The following is a 21905-nucleotide window of genomic DNA, read 5'->3' on the forward strand; positions in this document are numbered from 1 at the left end:
TAGACTGTTGACAAAGTCCAATTACTGTCTCAGTGGGTCCGGCTTTCAAGATCTGTATTCTTTATTACAGTTGCGTGGTCATCTGTTTGAGATACTTTGGGTCAGGCAGAAAATTTCAGGACCCACATCTCCCATAAGCCATCACAGATAACAAAATTTTCCCACAAACCACACATTCCATTCGCCATGCATGACAAGGTTAAGGCCGAGTTGCAGCTTTGGTAGGAACTTGAAAGCATTTCTCCTATTTCATCTAGTCTGTAGTGATTCAGAAGCCAAATGGCATTGTGCACCTTTGTGGCTAATTTAAACAGACTGTCAACTTGCACTGTATTGTAGTTTGTACCCCATTCTGTATCTGGATGAGTTGTTGCCAAAGTTATCAGGGGGCAAGTATTTTTCTCACATCAGCTTCTGCAACACACACCTGTAAGCTGCCACTGAAGGCCTCTTCTCAGTGTTTTTTCATACTCAACACCCCCTTTTGGCTTTTAACAGTTTTAATAGCTTGCCCTTCAGAATTTCATATGCCTCACATATTTATCAAAGGTATCTGGAGCATATGATTAAGGACATTCCATGTTGTGCCAACAACCTCAATGACATCTGGGTCATGGACTCCATGCAAGAAGAGCATCTGCAAAATCTATAGGTGGTTTTCCAATGCTTTCTGGAGAATGGCCTTTGCTGCAAATTGGTAAACAGAAGCTTTCATTTCCCCAAGGTGCATTTTTTGAGTCATGTGGTTAGCAAAGAGGGCCTTATCTGTATGAGCAGGGCAAAGCCATTGTGAACCTGTCAACACCCAGGAACCTGAAGGAGCTCCAGTCCTTTTTTGGGCAAAATTTTTTACTGGGCTAAGTTCATGCCCCAGCCACTTCACATCTGCCGTCTTCTTCACCAAAAGAGCCTAAAATTTGTATGGTTTGCAGATTTTCAATTGGCTTTCCAATCACTCCAGCAGTGTTTGTGCTCTATTCCCTGTTTGGCTTCCTTTACAACAAGTAAACCATTAAGCCTGGCCACCAGTGCATTCCAGTATTGCATTGGTGCAGTTCTGCCATGTTGCAATGCCAATGGCACTGAGCAGCCCATCTCTTATGCATCAAAGACACTCTTAGCAGGCAGTGTAACTATTCACAGGTGGGAAAGGAGGTGCTGGCCATCATTTTTTGCACTCTTTCTCAGTAATTACTGCTATGACATTTGTTATCACTCCCCCACCCAGCATGCTACTACAGATGCTCTATCATGACTGCCTGCAGGACCCAACCCAGAGTCTGAATGAAAGGAGACACTCTTTTTCACGTTGGGGAATACCTTGCAGCAGAAATTGCTGATTTTCCTTTGGCAACAAGGGAGGTCATGGTTACCAAAGCCACAGACTAGTATTTCTGAAAATTTGTTTCACAGTTCAGAGGGAATGGTCTGAGAACAGTCCTTCTGTAACAAATTCAGCATGACATATGTTTTTCCTACTAGGTGACCACCTCATCATTGTCCATGGGGTCCTTATGATTGCCACAAAGGAGTAAAGCTGCCAAGTGGTCATCATGTGTACTCACATACTCCAGCTGCTCCATATGTCACACTGTGTAAGTCTTGTATGGATGCTATGGCAAGCCATCACATATAATGGCCAGCAAGTGATCATGATATTAAACATCTTGCATGACCTGTGCACCGTGTTCGACTGCTGCATCCGTTTATCCTTTCTGAGAAGCGTATGGTTGTTGGTGGTGGATGTCTGGTCCAGTTTTCCATATGCTGCCAAAATGTCTTCATGATGTCAACAGAAATTATTCACACACTGTCAGCTATTTTTGTACTGAGGGTTCCCCATGGACCTTCACATTCCATATCAGTTGGTAGTTTTAAGATTTTTGCATTGGCAATGGCATCATCTAACCAGCAGCTCATTTTAACTGCTTTCTAAATCAGAGGTACAATGCTTCATGTGAATATTCACGACTGAAATGAAGAAATGAAGAAGTCCATGTCTTCCTTGTCCCATAGTGATGCATTGTCTAGTTTTCTAGCCACACAATGGGTGGCAATGATTAATGGGTGCAGTCCAGCCCTATGTTTGCTTGGGCGGCAGTCATTGGGTTCTTGGACTTGTTGAACCCCGAGTTGCATGTCCCCAATCAACATGAACCCACTGCTTTTCGCTGCTATTTTGGCCTGGTCATTGGACCAGCAGTAGGAATAGCAACTAGGTGCAGTGTTTGGGGTGGATGTTGGTTGGGAGTTGCTGACTCATCATTTAAACCAATTGCACTCATGACATGTTAAACACATTACACTGCTGTCTCCATGTCAGCCAGGTAACTGTGTCATTTGTGGCATTTCCCTGTGGCAAGCTCTCAACTGTGGCAATATGCACACTTGCCAGTGACAATCACTCCTGTGACCACCTGTTAGGCTCTCCTTTGGATGAGTCCTCACTCCTGCTGATGTAGGTGGGCCAGCTGTTACACCAGCCTCTACAATTTTTGGGTGTTCTGGCAGAGTTGCTGAATCGGTGTTGCCTACGTCAGTCAGAGACCCAATGCCGAGAAATCTAACACCCTGTCTGGTTTTGTGATGGAGGTAGTGGCAGAATCCTGGCTACGTGTGGCTCTAAGTAGCCTTTTAAGGGGGGGTATTTAGCATCACTATCAGTGGACATCAATACGGATGCAAATGAGTTGGTAGGAGTCTCACAGGAGAGTAGTGGGGCAATTCATCATGGACAGCATGCGAAAAGTTTTCTATGGGCAGACCTGCTGAACCAGGTGTTTCCTTGGTGGCAGTGATACGCCAAGCCCGTCGGTCCTTATGCTGACATCACTGAATTCATACTTGGCCTTCGAATTGCATTGAGCTCTTGGTTCTGTGTGTCAGTTGTTCAGTCATTTTCACTGGTCACATTTTGTTCTTTTCTCTGTGCTTGTGTCTATCCAGTGTTTAGCCTCTCCGCTCCTAAGTAGACAGACTTGCATGTCAAGTTCGTTTTCCTGTTCCGGGATCCAGCTACCCAGCTTCCTCAGTCAACCCTCCAGCAACTAGATTTGTTACATTTGTGCCAAAATGTCAGTTTCACAGCATTGTCATGTCAGTAGAGATGTAAAAGCTTTTGTATCCATAACAATGTAAATACAAATATGGAGTGTCATACAGCCCTTGTTTTTGTTAGTAGATAATTTTTGCTTCAGTTTTCAAATATGTAAACTCAGGATTAGGATGCAACTGTAATTTACTTTTATATACTGTAACAAATCTGAAGACGGGCAACAGTATTTTCCAGGAATAAGGATCATTACTGACAAGTATGTTCAGTTTTGAAAAATAAAAAAATTCGATGAACTCAAAAAATTTCATATTTATCAGTGTAGCCTATGAAAGAGTGTTCCAAAATAATGAGAAAATAATAGAACACTTCACATTTACAAACCGTGTGAACACTTTTCTTCATGTCCCCCTCAAGTTCCAACAGCCACTTCTCAACTTGTCCACGTGCCAGAGATGTGGAAATTACATCAACAAGGGCTACCTCCTCCCCTTCACTTGATTTCATAGAAGTTACATCCAATTCTTCTGTAAAGTGCAGTTTTGCTATTCCTTCAAAACACTTCTTCAGATGAACTTGGACTCTGTTACAACAGACATGAAAATAGACTCCAAAGTTACTGAGCAGATTATATTAATGTTATGCTACCAGTTGATGCTTATAAATATGATACATATATTTCTTTCTAAATTAGTGCAGAGTCTAAGTGGAAATACAAATGTGTATTATATTGTCTCCTCTGATTTACCTTATAAACTGTATGTTTCATGCAGGAACATTCCATAATGCCATGAAATCCACAATTGTTCTTCCAATTTATAAAAAGGGGCATAAAAATAGTTACAAATCAATATCCCTGATTTCCATAATATCTAAGGTCACAGAATGCTTCATGAAAGAGCAACTATGGAACTACTACGACAAAAATTTCTTCTCTGTATGGCTTGCGGCCTGGTCTATCCAACACTGAATATATACCAGGTGTACCAGTATGAAATGAGCGTTTTTTGAAAATGAAACACTAATTTTGAATTGAAAAGTAAAAACATTTTATTCAAAGTACTGACCATTGCTATCTATACATTCTGACCACCTTCCTGGAAATTTGTGGACACCACACCAATAGAAATGTTCGTCTTTTGAAGCAAACAAATCAGACACCCAATTTCCAATTTCTTCATAGGAATTGAAGTGTTCCTCAGCCAATGCGTGTCCCATTAATGAAAACAAATGGCAGTCGGAAGGGGCCAAGTCTGGCGAATACAGCAGGTGGGGTAGCAGCTCCCAGCCAAGTGTTTTGATTGTATCCTGAACCAGTTTTGCTTTATGTGCAGGTGCATTGTCATGTAAAAAAAATAATTTTGCCATGTCTTCTGGCGCATTATTGTCTTTTTTCGATCACTGCATAGTTCAGATGGATAATTTGTTGTCTGTAGCAATTAGTATCCACAGTTTCACCGGGTTTTAGAAGCTCATGATACACCACACCTTTCTGATCCCACCAAACACAGAGCATTGTCTTCTCGCCGAATCGATCTGGTTTTGCAGTCGATGTTGATGGTTGTCCCAGATTAACCCATGATTTTTCCCATTTAGGATTCTTAAATTAAATCCATTTTTCATCGCCAGTAACAATTCGATGCAAAATTGATTTTCTTTCATGTCTCTGAAGCAAAATTTGACAAATGGTTTTTCAGTTTTCCATCTGTCTTTCATTCAATTCATGCGGCACCCATTTTCCACACTTTTGGATCTTTCCCATAGCTTTCAAACGGTCAGAAATTGTTTGTTGTGCAACATTTAACATTGCTGCCATTTGCTTCTGACTCAAAGTATCATCTTCATCCAATATTGCTTGCAATTCAGCGTCTTTGAACTTTTTTGGTGGTCTTCCACGTTCTTCATTTCTTACATCAAAATTATTATTTCTGAACCATTGAAACCATCTTTTGCATGTTGCTTCTGATAGAGCATGATCACCATATGCCTCGACAAGCATTTGATGCGACTCTGCAGCACATTTTTTCAAATGAAAACAAAAAATTAATGCTTTCCGCAAATCATCACTTTCTGGTACAAAATTCGACATTGTTAACACGATGAAAACATATGATGTTATTTGTTCCATGACTTGATGTATAATAAATATCTTTGAAGATGTCATACCAACCAAACAAAAAAAAGTTAAGGCTCATTCACAATAAATGTTCCCTATTGACACATTTGTATCTTAATGCTCATTTCATACCGGTACACCTGGTAAAATTTATCATTACAGATGTTCTGCAATGTTTTGTGTTACAGGTGTTCTGCAGTGCTTTGACAGCTACTTATTTGCCTGTACTACGCTCCCTGATCTGAGCAAAGCATTTGACTCTGTATCACTTGATATCCTAATATACAGATTTAAAAAAAATATGAAATGAAGTATAATGAACTATCATTAACCAAATCATATCTCTAAATAGAAAACAAGTTTTTAGAGTAAATAACTGAAGCTCAAATGTCCTACATGATATTTTTTATGCCCGGCCAATACACAGGCCTGTGGGACCAAACTTTACTGCAAGAGGTCCTCAAATGACTGACATGCAGAAGCCACAGTACATTACAGTGTAAGGAAGTGGGAACCACAACCTGGGGAGTGGTGTCCTCTGTTATCTAACAAAAGAACCCTTTAAAACAAAGAAAGGCAATGCTGAAGGGAGAAGTAATTATGTGAGGGATCTGAGGCATGGCAGAGGGCTTTTCCGGCCAACTGTGCTACACAAGAGAGAGGACCCAACTAGGTACAGTATCCACAGTGATGGCTGATGCTATTGTGGCACTAGTGATGAGAAAACCATCAACCGCATTCTGGATCACAATATATAAATAGAAACAAAGCAACTCATCCTGATTGAACACTGGGTCTAGCCTGATCAGAAGGCGAGATAAGGCATTGATGTTGGCATGTTGTGTCGTCAGCCAGCAATGGATCTGATGATGACAACAGGGGAGGCAGAAACCCAACGCTACAAATGATGTGCTGCCTTGTCCGGCACAGAAGCCAAATGGTTGAAAAGAGTAACATATTTATGCACATATTTGTGCACCAACACTGTGCTGAGAGTCATCTGAAGCCAACACAAGATGCTGACCCAGCTGAAAAGTGACAGACTGAAGCTTAGATTTAAGCAAAGTGAATGCTCAGTCACAAGCTGGGGACCAGAAAAAAAGGCACATTATTACACAAAAGCACATGCAAAGGCTGAGCAACAGTGGTTGCATCAGGTAAAAGTGTATGGTAGTACACAACTGTACCTAGAACACCCACAGTTCCTAAACAGATTTTGGCCACAGTAAGGCCACAATTGAGTAAACATGGTGACGTAACAGTTTGCCCCTGTCTCACAAATCTCAAAATATAGATATTCAATTGACACATGAAAAAATTAAGATTTGGTGAGATTGCACTTGAGACATGCAGACTGCAAAATAGAAAACAATGACTGGAGCTTTATAAGGTGGTCTTACGTGGAAGAGCCCAAAATGATGATATCATCAAAGTAATTGATGCAGCCTGGCATAGAGTCTGTCAGATGTTCTAAAAAAAGCTGAAAAATTGCAAGTGTTTTAGTGACGCCAAAAGGCAAGTGTTGATATTGGTATAGGCCGAAAGGTGTATCCACAATGAGAAGGTGCTTAGTGACCTCATCCAAGGGGAGCTGGAGATATGCTTTCAACAAATCTATCTCATAAAAGTAGTGGCCGCATGACAACTTAGTGAACAACCTGTTAGGACTGTGCTTCAATCTTGAAAAAATTGCCAGAGAGACAAATCTTACCCATCAGCTTCTTAATGATGATCAGTGGTGTAGCCCATTCACTTCAAGAAACATGCCGAATGACTATGAGCAATGTCAAATGGTCTAATTTGGCCTTGACAGTATTATGCAGGTGGACTCTTTCGTGGTAATGTGTGCCTAAAACTGGTAGAATAGGCAATCCCAGGGGTAAACATAGACGAAAACTCAGTACAGAGGGACTCCAGTTTCTGATACGGACCGTGATCTGACATTAAATTTACCTCATTGGCAATGGAGAAACTGAAAACGTTAAATTCATTTAAACCAAACAGGTCTGTGGTATGGAAATGATCGGCAACATGGAAGGTGAGAGGGAGAACAACAGATTTGTAACAGACAGGAGCAAGGAACTGACCTAGGATTGGATTCTGACTAAACACATGTAAGTCAATAAACAATTTGTTCAGGGAATCAGTAATTGTAGAGATGCTGTTTATGTCCATCAGACTTCTGTGTCCGCCACATCTGAAGAGGAGTTACACAGTGATTCAAAGTGGCTTTTCTTTTGACACTTGTTGGAAACAACCTAATGCTTAGGGCATGCTGAATACTCACGTTGCACGAAGCAATACAGGCAAGACAGAATGGGGCACATGGCTGCTGTTGTGATGCAGCTTGTTGCTACTGTAGTTGTAATCAACACTGCCCTATGTGATGCTAAGACAAAGGTTTTACTACTGCAGTGGCTTCCCTATCATCTGAACACTTGCAGCATGCCTAACAGGGTCTCACAGAGCAACTTCCGATATCTCCCCCCCCCCCCCCCCCCACACACACACACTTGGCAATCTGATCGCCTGTGGCCCGTGACACTTCAAAGAACTGCACTATATTGAGCACATCCATACGCATCAGATTCTCATACTGAAGTGCTTTTTTGTGGACTTCCCTATCTGTGGCCAGATGAATAAGAACATCATGCACCATGTGATTAGCACAGGATTCGTGATGGCTACTAGTGACAGATTTACAATGATGGCTCAACCCATGTAATTCAGCAGCCCAGGCAGTGTAAGAGTGATTTGACATCTCTGACAATGGTAAAATTCTACATGCATCACAATGCCATGCATCCTCTCACAGTAATAGGTTGAGAGAAGGTTGAACATTTCATCACATGATAAGCTGGCTGGTTCTTCCAAAATTGGCACAGCTGATACATGTGTGATGAAAGCAAGGAAAGAAAGAAAACCCTATCCAGGTTTGCATCGCCTGTCCAAAAAACCTGGAAATGTTGGCATAACTGTGTCCTGTAGGAGTCCCAGTTTTCAGCTGATTCATCATATACCGGAAAGGGCAACAGTTGCACTGACAGGAGGGTACCCTACTGCAAATACACAGATGCCACTTCGTTTACAGCGATGGAAAGAGCCAGCTGCTGTTCCATGAAAGCTTGCTGCTGTGCAATGAGATGTTGGAGTAATTCTTCCTTTGAGATGTTTGGCAGGTGCCTTAGCACTGACACTAACATTCAGTTACTAACACTCGTCGCCAAGTTTGTTATGGCAAGAATAAACAGTTTATGGAATGTAGTACTTCATAGAAAAACACGTAAGATACAATGAAGTACAGGTTGTGCATAGCATGGAACACATTGACTGAAAACAGTAATACAGTGTCCAGAATGGGCTGAGCAATCAGTTGTGATTGCTTATAAATACTGTTTCTTAGTGGTTCACCAGAGTGTGCCAGGGATGGACCCAGGTGGCCTCTATAAGCTGCCCTGTGAACTGAGAATGGATGATCTCTCAAATTCTGCATGTCATGAGTGAAGATACATCAGCTTTATTGCTGGTACCTCAGGTGCCATTTCTAGACTGTGTGATGAAACTAAGTTCTGTGTAATGTTGGATTGTCTTGACAAACCACATAACCCTCATCCTAAATTCTACTTGACTGAAATTACTGTGCAGAGCATACCTGTTGAATTTAGTCATAGTAATTAAGTTATGAGACAGACAATAGTCTCATTTTATGAAGTCATTTAAATGTAAACTGACCTCATGCTAGAAATTACTGCTTAAAAACTTATTTGAACATATAAACACTGCTTCTACACTATTACAGGTTTCACTGATATAGTTTATGTCTCCAAATATCAGTAACTGACAGATTTTCTGTAAACAGGGCCACTCAATGCAATTGTAAGTGTTTTGTAGTTACTTTTGGTAGATCATATTAATAATCTTCTCTTAACTGCTACTTTGAAGAGAGTAGTACCTGTAATATGAAGTCTCCTTCAAAGATCTTGCTTTATTTGCCTGTTGAAACATCCTGTAAACTTAAAATGTTGAAATGTTTGTTCAGCTGGTGTCTCCTGATTCTGGACAGACATCTCTTAGGGAATTTGGCACCAGCACATTTTTCAAAAGTGAATTGCACATAACATGGATTTAACTTTTTCATTCGGTTTTCCATTTCTGTGAAGCCTTAGTTTCTTCTTACCCTATTTCCATTGGACTTCCTTCTCTAGGTGCAGCACATTTGATATATGAATATGGCGTGGATAGTCCTAGGTGGGACATCAGTAATTTAACGAGTAAAGGTAACAACTCATCATACAGATGAAGCACTGAGTCGTCAATGGGCACATAAGCATGACTGAGAATGTTTCTAGCTTTCCAGCTTCAGTTGCATTGAACACACATATACATTTATGGCTACACTGTCCTGGCTGATGGTATTGTGCCCGCACCGATGCTCGGCTGGGGTGAGGAGGGGTTGTGTCAGGTGAAGTGGGCAACAGGAAAAAGAAGGCTGGTGTGTGGATGGTGAGGTGTGGGTAAAGGTGGGGGGGAGGGGGGGGGCAATGGCAGAAAGAGAAAGGCAGGTTGGGGAATGGCAGCTGACACAGAGTCACAGTCATACAGGATAGGAATATAGCACTGCTGATCTTCTAGCCACAGGCAGAGGATTTGCATGCAGCCTGCTTAGCTGGGTGGTAACATTCTTGTCTCCCACACAAGCTGGCCCGAGTTGATTCCTGGCCGGGTTGGAGACTTTCTCCACTCATGGACTGGGTGTTGTGTTGTCCTCTTCATCATTTCATCCTCATCATTGGCAGGTAAGTTTTCCAATGTGGCGTCGACTGAAATAAGACTTGCACTTGGCGGCTAAACTTCCCCAGATGGGGTCTCCTGGCCAACAATGCCATCCGCTCATTGCATTTTTTTTGCACACAGGACACAGTGGCGTGGATGAGTCGATTGGGATGGGAGACTGTGGAGAAGATGGTGTGAGTTAGGGTTGTTAGGGATATGGAGTAGGAGTGGTGATGAGTATGGGGCTACTGGAGACTGAGGCCAGGAGGTTTACAGGATCGAAGGTTTATTGCAGGCTGATGTTGAGGAGGGGGTACAATCTAATTGGTGTTGGATGTTGTAAAGCTGCAATTTCAATTCAGCAGGTTACACTCAGTGGGTGTTCTGGCACTGGGTGGTCAACACTGCTCTTGGGCACAACTTCACAGTGGCCATGCAGTTGTGTGGATAGCTGGTTGGCAGTTATGCTGACCAAGCATGTGCAGAAATTATAGCACAAGCAGTATATGATGTAAATGCGTAAATGCGTTCAGAAGTCGCCCTGTTTCTGATGGGGTACAATAAGCCCGTGATGGGACTGTAGTAACATGTGGAGGTTACCACACCTGGGTCTTCCACAGGGGTATGATCCATGTGGCTATGGATTGGTAGCAGGTACAGAATAAGGATGGATTAATATAGTGCATAGACTGGATCAGTGGTGGAATAGCACTTTGGGAATGGGTTGGAAGGATGGTGTGTAGGATGTTCTTCATTGCCAGGCACAATGGTAAGTAATCAAAGTTTTGACAAAGGTTATGGTTCAGATGATCCAGTCTAGATTGGTACTGAGTCCTGAAGGCTTTCAGCTGATTCCTAGGGATGGGCAGAGGATTAGTGGCCTGTGGGGATATGGCACAGGAAATTGTTTTCAGTGATGGTTTGTGTATCAGACCTTCATTATTCCAGGCAAGGGACTCCTCATCATTGCACCTGTACGTCCCAAGGGTGGGCAGATTGTATGGGAGAGCGTTTCAAATGAATGTCAACTATCAAAATGAAAGTACTATTGCTGGTTAGTGGGCTTTATATGGACCGAGGTTTGGATGGAGGTGGAGATGGAAGCCAATGAACAGGATGGTGTCACGATGGGCTGAGGAGGACTAGGTGAAACAGATGGGAGAGAAGGATAGCGTCTTGGCCCAGATCATGAAGATACAACCAATGAAACTGAGCCAGAGAGGGGTTGTTGAGTAGCTAGGAACACTACCTCCAGGCAGCACACAAACAGGTGCACATGCAAGGGTGCAGTGCAGGTGCCTGTGGCCATGCCGAGGATTTTTATGAACATACACTATGTGGTCAAAAGTATCCGGACACCTAGCTGAAAATGACTACATGTTCGTGGCACCCTCCATCAGTAATGCTGGAAGTCAATATGGTAGTGGCCCACCCTTAGCCTTGATGACAGCTTTCACTCTCACAGGCATACGTTCAATCAGGTGCTGGAAGGATTCTTGGGGAACAGCAGCCCATTCTTCATGGAGTGCTGCACCGAGAGGGGGGGGGGGGGGGGGGGGGGGAGGGGTATTAATGTCGGTTGGTGAGGCCCAGGATGAAGTCGGCATTCCAAAACATTGCAAAGGTGTTCTATAGGATTCAGGTCAGGACTCTGTGCAGGCCCATCCAATATAGGTATGTTATTGTCATGTAATCACTCCGCCACAGCCCGTGCATTATGAACAGGTGGTCGGCCATGTTGAAAGATGCGATCACCATCCCTGAATTGCCCTTCAACAGTAGGAAGCAAGAAGGAGCTTAAGACATCAATGTAGGCCTGTGCTGTGATAGTGCCACACAAAACAACAAGGGGTGCAAGCCCTGTCCATGAAAAACAGATCACAAGATAACACCACCACCTCCAAATTTTGGCACACGCTGCCAGATGATGTTCACCGGCCATTCGCTATACACTGGATCACCACATTGAGTACCATGATTCGTGACTCCACACAACATTTTTCCACAGTTCAATCATCCAATGTTTATGCTCCTTACACCAAGTGAGGCATCATTTGGCTTTTACCAGCATGATGTGTGACTTATGAGCAACTGCTCAAACATGAAATCCAAGTTTTCTCACCTCACACCTCACTATCATAGTACTTGCAGTGGATCCTGACGAAGTTTGGAATTCCTGTGTCATGGTCTGGGCAGATGTCTGCCTATTACACATTACGACCCTCTTCAACTGTCGGTGGTCTCTGTCGGTCAACAGACGAGGTCGGCCTATGCTCTTTTATGCTGTACATGTCCCTTCACATTTCTGCTTCATTATCACATTATAAACAGTGGACCTAGGGATGTTTAGGACTGTGGAAATCTTGTGCACAGATGTCTGAGACAAGTGACACCCAATCAACTGACCAAGTTTGAAGTCCATGAATTCCACGGAGCACCCTATTCTGCTGTCTCACGATGTCTAATAACTACTGAGTTTGCAGATATGGAGTACCTGGCAGTAAGTGGTAGCACAATGCACCTAATATGAAAAACATATGTTTTTGGGGTGTCCGGATCTTTTGAACACATAGTATATTACTCTCAAACGAGAAATATTTATGTGTAAGAATACCCCCCCCCCCCCCCCATGAACCATGGACCTTGCCGTTGGTGGGGAGGCTTGCGTGCTTCAGCGATACAGATGGCCGTACTGTAGGTGCAACCACAACGGAGGGGTATCTGTTGAGAAGCCAGACAAACATGTGGTTCCTGAAGAGGGGCAGCAGCATTTTCAGTAGTTGCAGGGGCAACAGTCTGGATGATTGACTGATCTGGCCTTGTAACATTAACCAAAACGGCTTTGCTGTGCTGGTACTGCGAACGGCTGAAAGCAAGGGGAAACTACAGCCGTAATTTTTCCCGAGGACATGCAGCTTTACTGTATGATTAAATGATGATGGTGTCCTCTTGGGTAAAATATTCCGGAGGTAAAATAGTCCCCCATTCGGATCTCCGGGCGGGGACTACTCAAGAGGACGTCGTTATCAGGAGAAAGAAAACTGGCGTTCTACGGATCGGAGCGTGGAATGTCAGATCCCTTAATCGGGCAGGTAGGTTAGAAAATTTAAAAAGGGAAATGGATAGGTTAGATATAGTGGGAATTAGTGAAGTTCGGTGGCAGGAGGAACAAGACTTTTGGTCAGGTGATTACAGGGTTATAAATACAAAATCAAATAGGGGTAATGCAGGAGTAGGTTTGATAATGAATAAAAAAAATAGGAGTGTGGGTAAGCTACTACAAACAGCATAGTGAACGCATTATTGTGGCCAAGATAGACACAAAGCCCATGCCTACTACAGTAGTACAAGTTTATATGCCAACTAGCTCTGCAGATGATGAAGGAATTGATGAAATGTATGACGAGATAAAAGAAATTATTCAGGTAGTGAAGGGAGACGAAAATTTAATAGTCATGGGTGACTGGAATTCATCAGTAGGAAAAGGGAGAGAAGGAAACATAGTAGGTGAATATGGATTGGGGCAAAGAAATGAAAGAGGAAGCCGCCTTGTAGAATTTTGCACAGAGCATAACTTAATCATAGCTAACACTTGGTTCAAGAATCATAAAAGAAGGTTGTATACCTGGAAGAATCCTGGAGATACTAAAAGGTATCAGATAGATTATACAATGGTAAGACAGAGATTTAGGAACCAGGTTTTAAATTGTAAGACATTTCCAGGGGCAGATGTGAACTCTGACCACAATCTATTGGTTATGAACTGCAGATTGAAACTGAAGAAACTGCAAAAAGGTGGGAATTTAAAGAGATGGGACCTGGATAAACTGAAAGAACCAGAGGTTGTAGAGAGTTTGAGGGAGAGCATAAGGGAACAATTGACAGGAATGGGGGAAAGAAATACAGTAGAAGAAGAATGGGTAGCTCTGAGGGATGAAGTAGTGAAGGCAGCAGACGATCAAGTAGGTAAAAAGACGAGGGCTAATAGAAATCCTTGGGTAACAGAAGAAATATTGAATTTAATTGATGAAAGGAGAAAATATAAAAATGCAGTAAATGAAGCAGGCAAAAAGGAATACAAACGTCTCAAAAATGAGATCGACAGGAAGTGCAAAATGGCTAAGCAGGGATGGCTAGAGGACAAATGTAAGAATGTAGAGGCTTGTCTCACTAGGGGTAAGATAGATACTGGCTACAGGAAAATTAGAGAGACCTTTGGAGAGAAGAGAACCACTTGTATGAATATCAAGAGCTCAGATGGCAACCCAGTTCTAAGCAAAGAAGGGAAGGCAGAAAGGTGGAAGGAGTATATAGAGGGTTTATACAAGGGCGATGTACTTGAGGACAATATTATGGAAATGGAAGAGGATGTAGATGAAGACGAAATGGGAGATAAGATACTGCGTGAAGAGTTTGACAGAGCACTGAAAGACCTGAGTCGAAACAAGGCCCCAGGAATAGACAACATTCCATTAGAACTACTGATGGCCTTGGGAGAGCCAGTCATGACAAAACTCTACCATCTGGTGAGCAAGATGTATGAGACAGGCGAAATACCCTCAGACTTCAAGAAGAATATAATAATTCCAATCCCAAAGAAAGCAGGTGTTGACAGATGTGAAAATTACCGAACTATCAGTTTAATAAGTCACAGCTGCAAAATACTAATGCGAATTCTTTACAGACAAATGGAAAAACTGGTAGAAGCGGACCTCGGGGAAGATCAGTTTGGATTCCGTAGAAATGTTGGAACACGTGAGGCAATACTAACCTTACGACTTATCTTAGAAGAAAGATTAAGAAAAGGCAAACCTATGTTTCTAGCATTTGTAGACTTAGAGAAAGCTTTTGACAATGTTAACTGGAATACTCTCTTTCAAATTCTGAAGGTGGCAGGGTTAAAATACAGGGAGCGAAAGGCTATTTACAATTTGTACAGAAACCAGATGGCAGTTATAAGAGTCGAGGGGCATGAAAGGGAAGCAGTGGTTGGGAAAGGAGTGAGACAGGGTTGTAGCCTGTCCCCGATGTTATTCAATCTGTATATTGAGCAAGCAGTAAAGGAAACAAAAGAAAAATTTGGAGTAGGTATTAAAATTCATGGAGAAGAAGTAAAAACTTTGAGGTTCGCCGATGACATTGTAATTCTGACAGAGACAGCAAAGGACTTGGAAGAGCAGTTTGTGGCACAACTTGACTAGAAGAAGGGATCGGTTGGTAGGACATGTCTTGCGACATCAAGGGATCACAAATTTAGCATTGGAGGGCAGCGTGGAGGGTAAAAATCGTAGAGGGAGACCAAGAGATGAATACACTAAGCAGATTCAGAAGGATGTAGGTTGCAGTAGGTACTGGGAGATGAAGAAGCTTGCGCAGGATAGAGTAGCATTGAGAGCTGCATCAAACCAGTCTCAGGACTGAAGACCACAACAACAACAAGAATACAATTTGTCGGTAGTAGATCTGAAGTTGGTATGACGCTGAGAGAGGTAGTGTTACGTAGTGGCAGCGCCATGGGCATGGGGGTGTTGGTATACAGGAAGACTATGTCAACAGTGATAACTAGGGGTTCAGATGGCATTGGTGTGGGGATGGCTGGGAATCCATGAAGCAAGTTTCTTGTAGCTACGGTATGAGAAGCTGAGTTGTGGACTACTGGATGGAGGTGTTGACCGAGAAAAGCCTAATTATTTCTTTGAGAGTACAGTAACCAGTTGTAATTTTCTGTCCTTGACTGTTAAGGTTATGGGTTTTGGGAAGCATGTTGACAAAGAATGTGGAAGGATGGGATAGTTGGGTTGAGGAAGAAGACCGATTTTGGAAAGAGTTTCAGGTGTGGGCCTATAGATTTGAGAAGAGATTGGAGGTTATGCTGGACTTTCAGGATGAGATCACTATGGAATCAGTTGCAGGTGGAGTAGTAAGGCAGTGGGCAATTACTTTCTACCATGTAACCATTGCAGTTCATCACAACCGTGGTGATGCCTTTGTGTGCAGGGAGGATGACTATATCAAGGCCTATCTCATGATTGTGAATGGTTGTTGAGAGGTTAGTGTTCATGGGAAGAGAGCTAAGAATAGAGAGTGTGGACAAGTTGGAGGTAAGAAATTCATGGAAGGTAATCAGGGATTGGTTAGGTGGGGCTCAGGGAGGGTCATGGTTGGATGAAAATATGAACTGGGAGGGCCAAGATTCAGTTTAGGGGTTTGGTTAGCTTTGGTTATAGAGGTTTGGAGGCAATATAGAGGTTCCCATTGTGCCTATCAGGAGGAGGGCCAGTCTCTGATAATTCCAGCATGGTTGAAACTTCCTGACAGAGACAAGGCAACTTGCGAAAGTAGCGCTGTAAATATTGACCAACATCAATCTGAATGGATGGCTACGGCCAAACTGTGGTCAAGACCAAAGCTGATCACCCAATGGCAGATCACAATGCTGTGTGTAACGTGCTTAATTTCAGTGGGTGCTTCACAACTCATGCCATCTAGATCCTTAACTACAGCACCACCTTCTCTGAATTATGTTGATGGGAGCCATCCTAGCAATGCATTCTTCAATCTTGTAATCATCCTGGCCTTGATCTCCAATAGTCTCTGCCCCGCACCCACTTCCACTTCCACCAGCCCCAGCATCCGAATGTCACTCATTCTGAACTTACTCCCTCTTCTCTACAGTCACCCTCTTCCTCAGTTCTATATCCTCTTCCCAATCCACTTCTCCATGTCACTCTTTTCTGTGCACAAGTCACCATGTCACACAAGCCCAATGGTGTCACATTCCTATCCCACACACCTGTTCCTCTGTCCCAGGCATCTTTCACCAACCATCCCTCCTTCAACAGTACTCCCCACCCCCCACCCCCCACCCCCTTGCACACACACACGCACACACTACTTCCTTTCTCCTCTTAACCATTCCATATGACATAACTGTCACCCACTACAGTCAGTCAGGACAGGGTAGCAATACAAGTGCATGTGTGCGTATATAAATGTGTTTGCACGGATGTGTATGCTACACCTCTGATGAAGAATTTGCCCTAAAGCTAGTGACATTCTCAGCCTTTTTATGTGCCTATCAACAACTCAGCCCATCAGCACTTGTGAATGAACAATCAAATGTATCACTCCCCCAGTTTTGTCATAATGATTACCAGAGTTTACAGATAAAAAGAATTTTCTTTATGTGTAGGTTGCACAATTCCATACAGCCTAAAGTTGCAATACAGCAACAGAATTATTTTCGTAATACATTTCATCCAATGCACTAGTAAAATTCTACTTAGCTATGAGCAATGGGTCACTGCACTTTTCTAATGGCACCATCTAGAACTCCATCGTCAACAATATCAACATATGAGTGGGTTCAAACAAGAGAGAACGATTTGTGTTTGGGGAATGAGTTCATCACAAGCTGCCATTTCAGCTGCTTCAGGGCATGTTCCTGTGACTTTTATGAGTGTGTGAAGCAGTTGATAGAACAAGGGACGTATACTAAGGGTATCCAGAAAGTAACAGACATTTTGAAATAAATAATAATACGGAAAAGACAAATTTTATTAAATACAATTTAAAGGTACCTCCTAAGCTATTTTTCTACATAATCACCATTCAAATTGAGGCACTTACCATATCATGGCATAGGTTTTTCAATACCAGCTCTGTAGAAATCTCCCACCTGCAATTGCAATCACTGGCTTATACCAGCATGCAGTTCAGTGTCAGTATCAAAGCAGTGTGTAGTGAGCCATGTCCTCATTGTGGAAAAAGTTGGTAGTTGCTCAGTGCCAAATCTGTGCTTTATGGTGGATGACCAAATGCCTCACATAGGAAGTCTCAGGTGCAACTGGCTATTTGTGGACATGCGTTGTAGTGAGAAAACAAAACTTTTATGCTAAGTTTTCCCTGGTGCTTATTTCGTATCACCTGCCTTAACTTTGACAGTGTCTGACAATACCTGCCTGAGTTAATTGTTGAGCCATCCTCAAGGAAATCAACAAGAATCACTCCCCTTAGAGTCACAAAACACAGTACTCAAGATCTTTCTCACTGACAGCATTTGCAAAGGCTTCCTTGTTTCTTGGGAGAATGTGTGTGTCCCCAGTTTCATGTAGCAAACTCTGTGAAATTTGGAGAAAATGTTGTAAACTTTCTGTAATCACGAAATGATGATTTTCACAAACTTTGTCATTGATTTTCATCACTAGTTCATCAGTCACAAGGCTATGCCTACCACTGGCATGACCATTTTTACAATTAATGCACCACTGCCCCACTCAGCATTCATTCATTAGTCCTTTTCTGTACACATCACAAAGATCGCAATAAATTTCAATTGGTTTGCAATTATTTCCTAGCAAAAGCCTAATCACAGAAGGCACTTCACATGTTGCAGGATTTTCTATGGCAGTGCACATTTTAACACATCACAGAAAGCAAAGTAGTAGAAACACAGATCACAAGGTACCACCGCTGGATTCGTACAGAGTGTAGGAATGTTATGGCCACAACATGGCAGCTGTAACCTCTTCATTGCTGTGACAGACTGAAATGTCTGTTACTTTCTGGATAGCCCTTGTCCGTACACAATGACCACAGCACAGAATAACTACCATCTTGACTACTTAATTATAATGAACCCGACAGCTTTGACACAAGTGATGTGCCTTCTGTATTCACACAAATCTTTTTAGAAGTAAAAATGTATATAATTGCTTACCTTGTTGGGTCCTTTGTTTCTGACAGAATTTCAAGCAGTTCATCATTTGACAAGAAAAAGAATCTTGGGAAGTATATTCTTTTCTTATCCAAGTAGTCATTTAGTCCACGCTGTATCATCTCCAATAAAGAATTGCATTTCTTTAAGCGTTCTAACATTTTATCAATTTCAATAACAGCCAACACTTTTGTATCAAGCAAAACTGTTTTCATTATATCACGCCATATCTACAAAACAAAACAGTACAGAGTTTATTTAGACTCTTTCGAATACCTCTGTAGCATTGAGGCATGCAAACACACACACACACACACACACACACACACACACACACACGCACACACACACACCAAAGAATCTGAAATAGCGATTTTCATTATCCACCTTATCAACGGCACTGAATTTTCTTCCTTCTTCAGGCATCTGGCTTTGAATATCTGGTGAAGAGAAAATAGGCTCCAAATATAGCCATGTGCACTGAACTCTAAGCCAGTCATCTAATATTTCCTGCAACAATATCAGTTTTCCTTCCCACTGTCTGCAAGAAAAGTAAATTCATTTCAGTACTTCATAGCTGAAAGTCACCTAGAGCAGCACAATGCTATATTCATTATTTTATATAGTCTACAGAAAGAGGCTTCTAACGTACTGAGAGTTTCAGAGTACTAGTGAATTTAAAGATTTTGTTTTTTATGTAAAATCAAAACAATAATTTTTGACTGAATCGCATTTGCATACAGGGAAAGGTGGCTCACAAATATGAAAACTGATTAACTGATGAGGAATCACTTGGTTTCATGTCAGCAATGAACATGCCTGCAAATCTTTCATTTTTTCTCTGCATTCACATCATAGATGATATAACAGCAGCACACCTATCAGAATGATTGCAGTAAGCAACTGATGTTATTTCCTAAGATATGTCAATAACTGTGGTAAACCAATAACTTTTTCACACTATGTAATGAAAGTTACAGCATGATGTGTATAAAGTTAACTCTACTGAGAGCACCTAATTACATTGTAGTAAGACCTCACAAAACTTAAGCACATTTTAGTCACATGTAAAGGCTGTCACTGGCACAATAGTTTGTGGCTAAGCCATGTTTCCGCAATATCCTTTGTTCCAGGAGTGCTAGTTCTGCAAGGTTCGCAGGAGAGCTTCTGTGAAGTTTGGAAGGTAGGAGATAATGTTCTGGTGGAACTAAATCTGTGAGGACAGTGCATGAGTCATACTTGGGTAGCTCAGATGGTAGAGTATTTGCCCGCAGAAGGCAAAGGTTCTGAGTTCAAGTCTCAGTCTGGCACACAGTTTTAATCTGCCAGGTAGTTTCACATCAGCACACACTCCACTGCAGAGTGAAACTCTCATTCTAGAGTACTCAAAATACTTGAAATCAATTAACATATGAGACAGACTGATAGCTTTATTTTAAATGACCACACACAACTTCCTCTTTTTAACCCTATTAAGTAAATGTTAAATTACAACAACAAATTTAATATCATGTTTCATTTTTGTTAAATGTAATGGTTTCCACATACTATAAAGAAGTATCACTTCTTTTTTAAATGTCTGTATCTGATCTGAATCCATAACATCTGATCAACAGTTGCAGCATTCAGTTGTCATCTGACACTGGATTAAGAAGCAGAAGCTGGTTTGTAATCAAATAAAAATATTAGCAGAATATCACGAAAGTTCTTTTTTTTTCAGTATCATTACCATGTTCTGCAAGTAAATATAAGGCAATACTGTTAGGGTTACATATGTATCATGCTTATCATAAAAAAAAACACTGTAACAGGAAAATGCAAATAAAAATGAATACCAGTGGGCACAATGATGTCACAGTCCATGTTTAAGCAATAGAGGGAAAAGGTATTATATGTAATTTGCTTAATACTCACAGTGTACTTTCTAACAAACTTACAGTATTTCAGCTTCGAAAGGCTTAATGTATGGTGAGCTCTTCATAGTCTGTGTTTTAACAATATGATCATCCAGCAAAACTTGAATGTCATCAACTGCTGATAAAATGTGAGTTCCACTGTCACGATATGGAATCGCTGCAAACTCCATATCAGCCCATTCTTTCTTCATCTTCTCCAGAGCTCTCTCCAAATTGTTTTCTTTTGTTGCAGACTCACTTATAGCTTCAAATCGTGGGATAAAATCTTCTAGGCCAAAATCTATAACTTTGGATAATGAGAGTTCGAAATCTGGTTTTATGGGAAAGCCAACTATCTCTGACACTTTTTCCCAGTGACGTTCCTTCATGCCAGGATTTCCAAGAGTCTGTATAATTGGCATGTTTTCACGAAACTTTTCTATTTGAACACGTACCTAGAAAAAAAAGAAAGTCCATAAATGAAACATAGGTAGGTAATCTATATTCAAATATACTTTGCCTAATTGAAAAGTAAAAACTGAGGAATACATTTTGACAACAGAGTGAATTATATTCAGATATGTCTCTCACAAACACTGACAAAAAATAAAGAATGTTTGATATTGCTGCAGATGTTATTACAAAACTAAGCCAAATTTACAAAGAACTTGGAAGTATGAACCAACATTTCAGCATGACACTGTACATGCTCTGGCCTACATGCATAGACTGATTCCATTGACAGGGGTGTCATAAATTTGCTGTATCCTCTCCTGAGGAAAGCTGGCCAATGACTGTCTCAACTGGTCGTCATTACATGGATACTGGTTCTGGGATGAACTGACATCTGAGATGGTCCCACACGGATTCTGTTAGGGATAGATCTTGGAACCTTGTTGGCCATGGGATTATCTTGACATCACACGTACAGTTCACAGGCACACATGCAATGTGTGTACAAGCACTGCCCCATTAAAAACGATACCACAATACTGCCGCAGGACAGGAGGATGAAAGATGTGTGTGATATACCACTTTGCCATCAGAGGCCCCTTAACCACTACCTACTGTGACCTGAGGCCATACCCAATGTCTCCCCATACCATTATGCCAGGAGTAACACCTCTGTGCCTCATCAAAACATTGTTATAATGGAACCTCTCCTCAAGGTGCTACCAAACTAATTGACAATGATCATCCACGATAATGCAGAACTGCTGTTAATCACTGCACACAATCAGGCACCATTCAACAGCATTCCATGCTTCCTGGTTGTGGTACAATTGCAAATACAGCCATTTCTGTTGTGTTAACACCAGCATAAACATGGGGCAGTAATTTCATAGTCTGAGT

The 21905-nt window shown here is 41.8% G+C and overlaps 1 protein-coding gene and 1 long non-coding RNA gene across 2 annotated transcripts in view; one reads left to right on the forward strand and one right to left on the reverse strand.

Annotated features, from left to right (window-relative positions):
* The window catches only part of LOC126456873 (dynein axonemal heavy chain 7-like), a 783013-nt gene that overhangs the window by 692795 nt on the left and 68313 nt on the right, over window positions 1-21905 (reverse strand). The window contains 4 exon segments of the mRNA XM_050092694.1: window positions 3437-3635; window positions 18661-18887; window positions 19045-19198; window positions 20595-21007. Of these exon segments, the coding sequence (XP_049948651.1) occupies window positions 3437-3635; window positions 18661-18887; window positions 19045-19198; window positions 20595-21007 (993 nt within the window).
* The window catches only part of LOC126456874 (uncharacterized), a 392629-nt gene that overhangs the window by 242053 nt on the left and 128671 nt on the right, over window positions 1-21905 (forward strand). The window lies entirely within an intron of this gene.

The sequence above is a fragment of the Schistocerca serialis genome, chromosome 2 (assembly GCF_023864345.2).
Source record: "Schistocerca serialis cubense isolate TAMUIC-IGC-003099 chromosome 2, iqSchSeri2.2, whole genome shotgun sequence".
Taxonomy (NCBI): Eukaryota; Metazoa; Arthropoda; class Insecta; order Orthoptera; family Acrididae; genus Schistocerca; species Schistocerca serialis.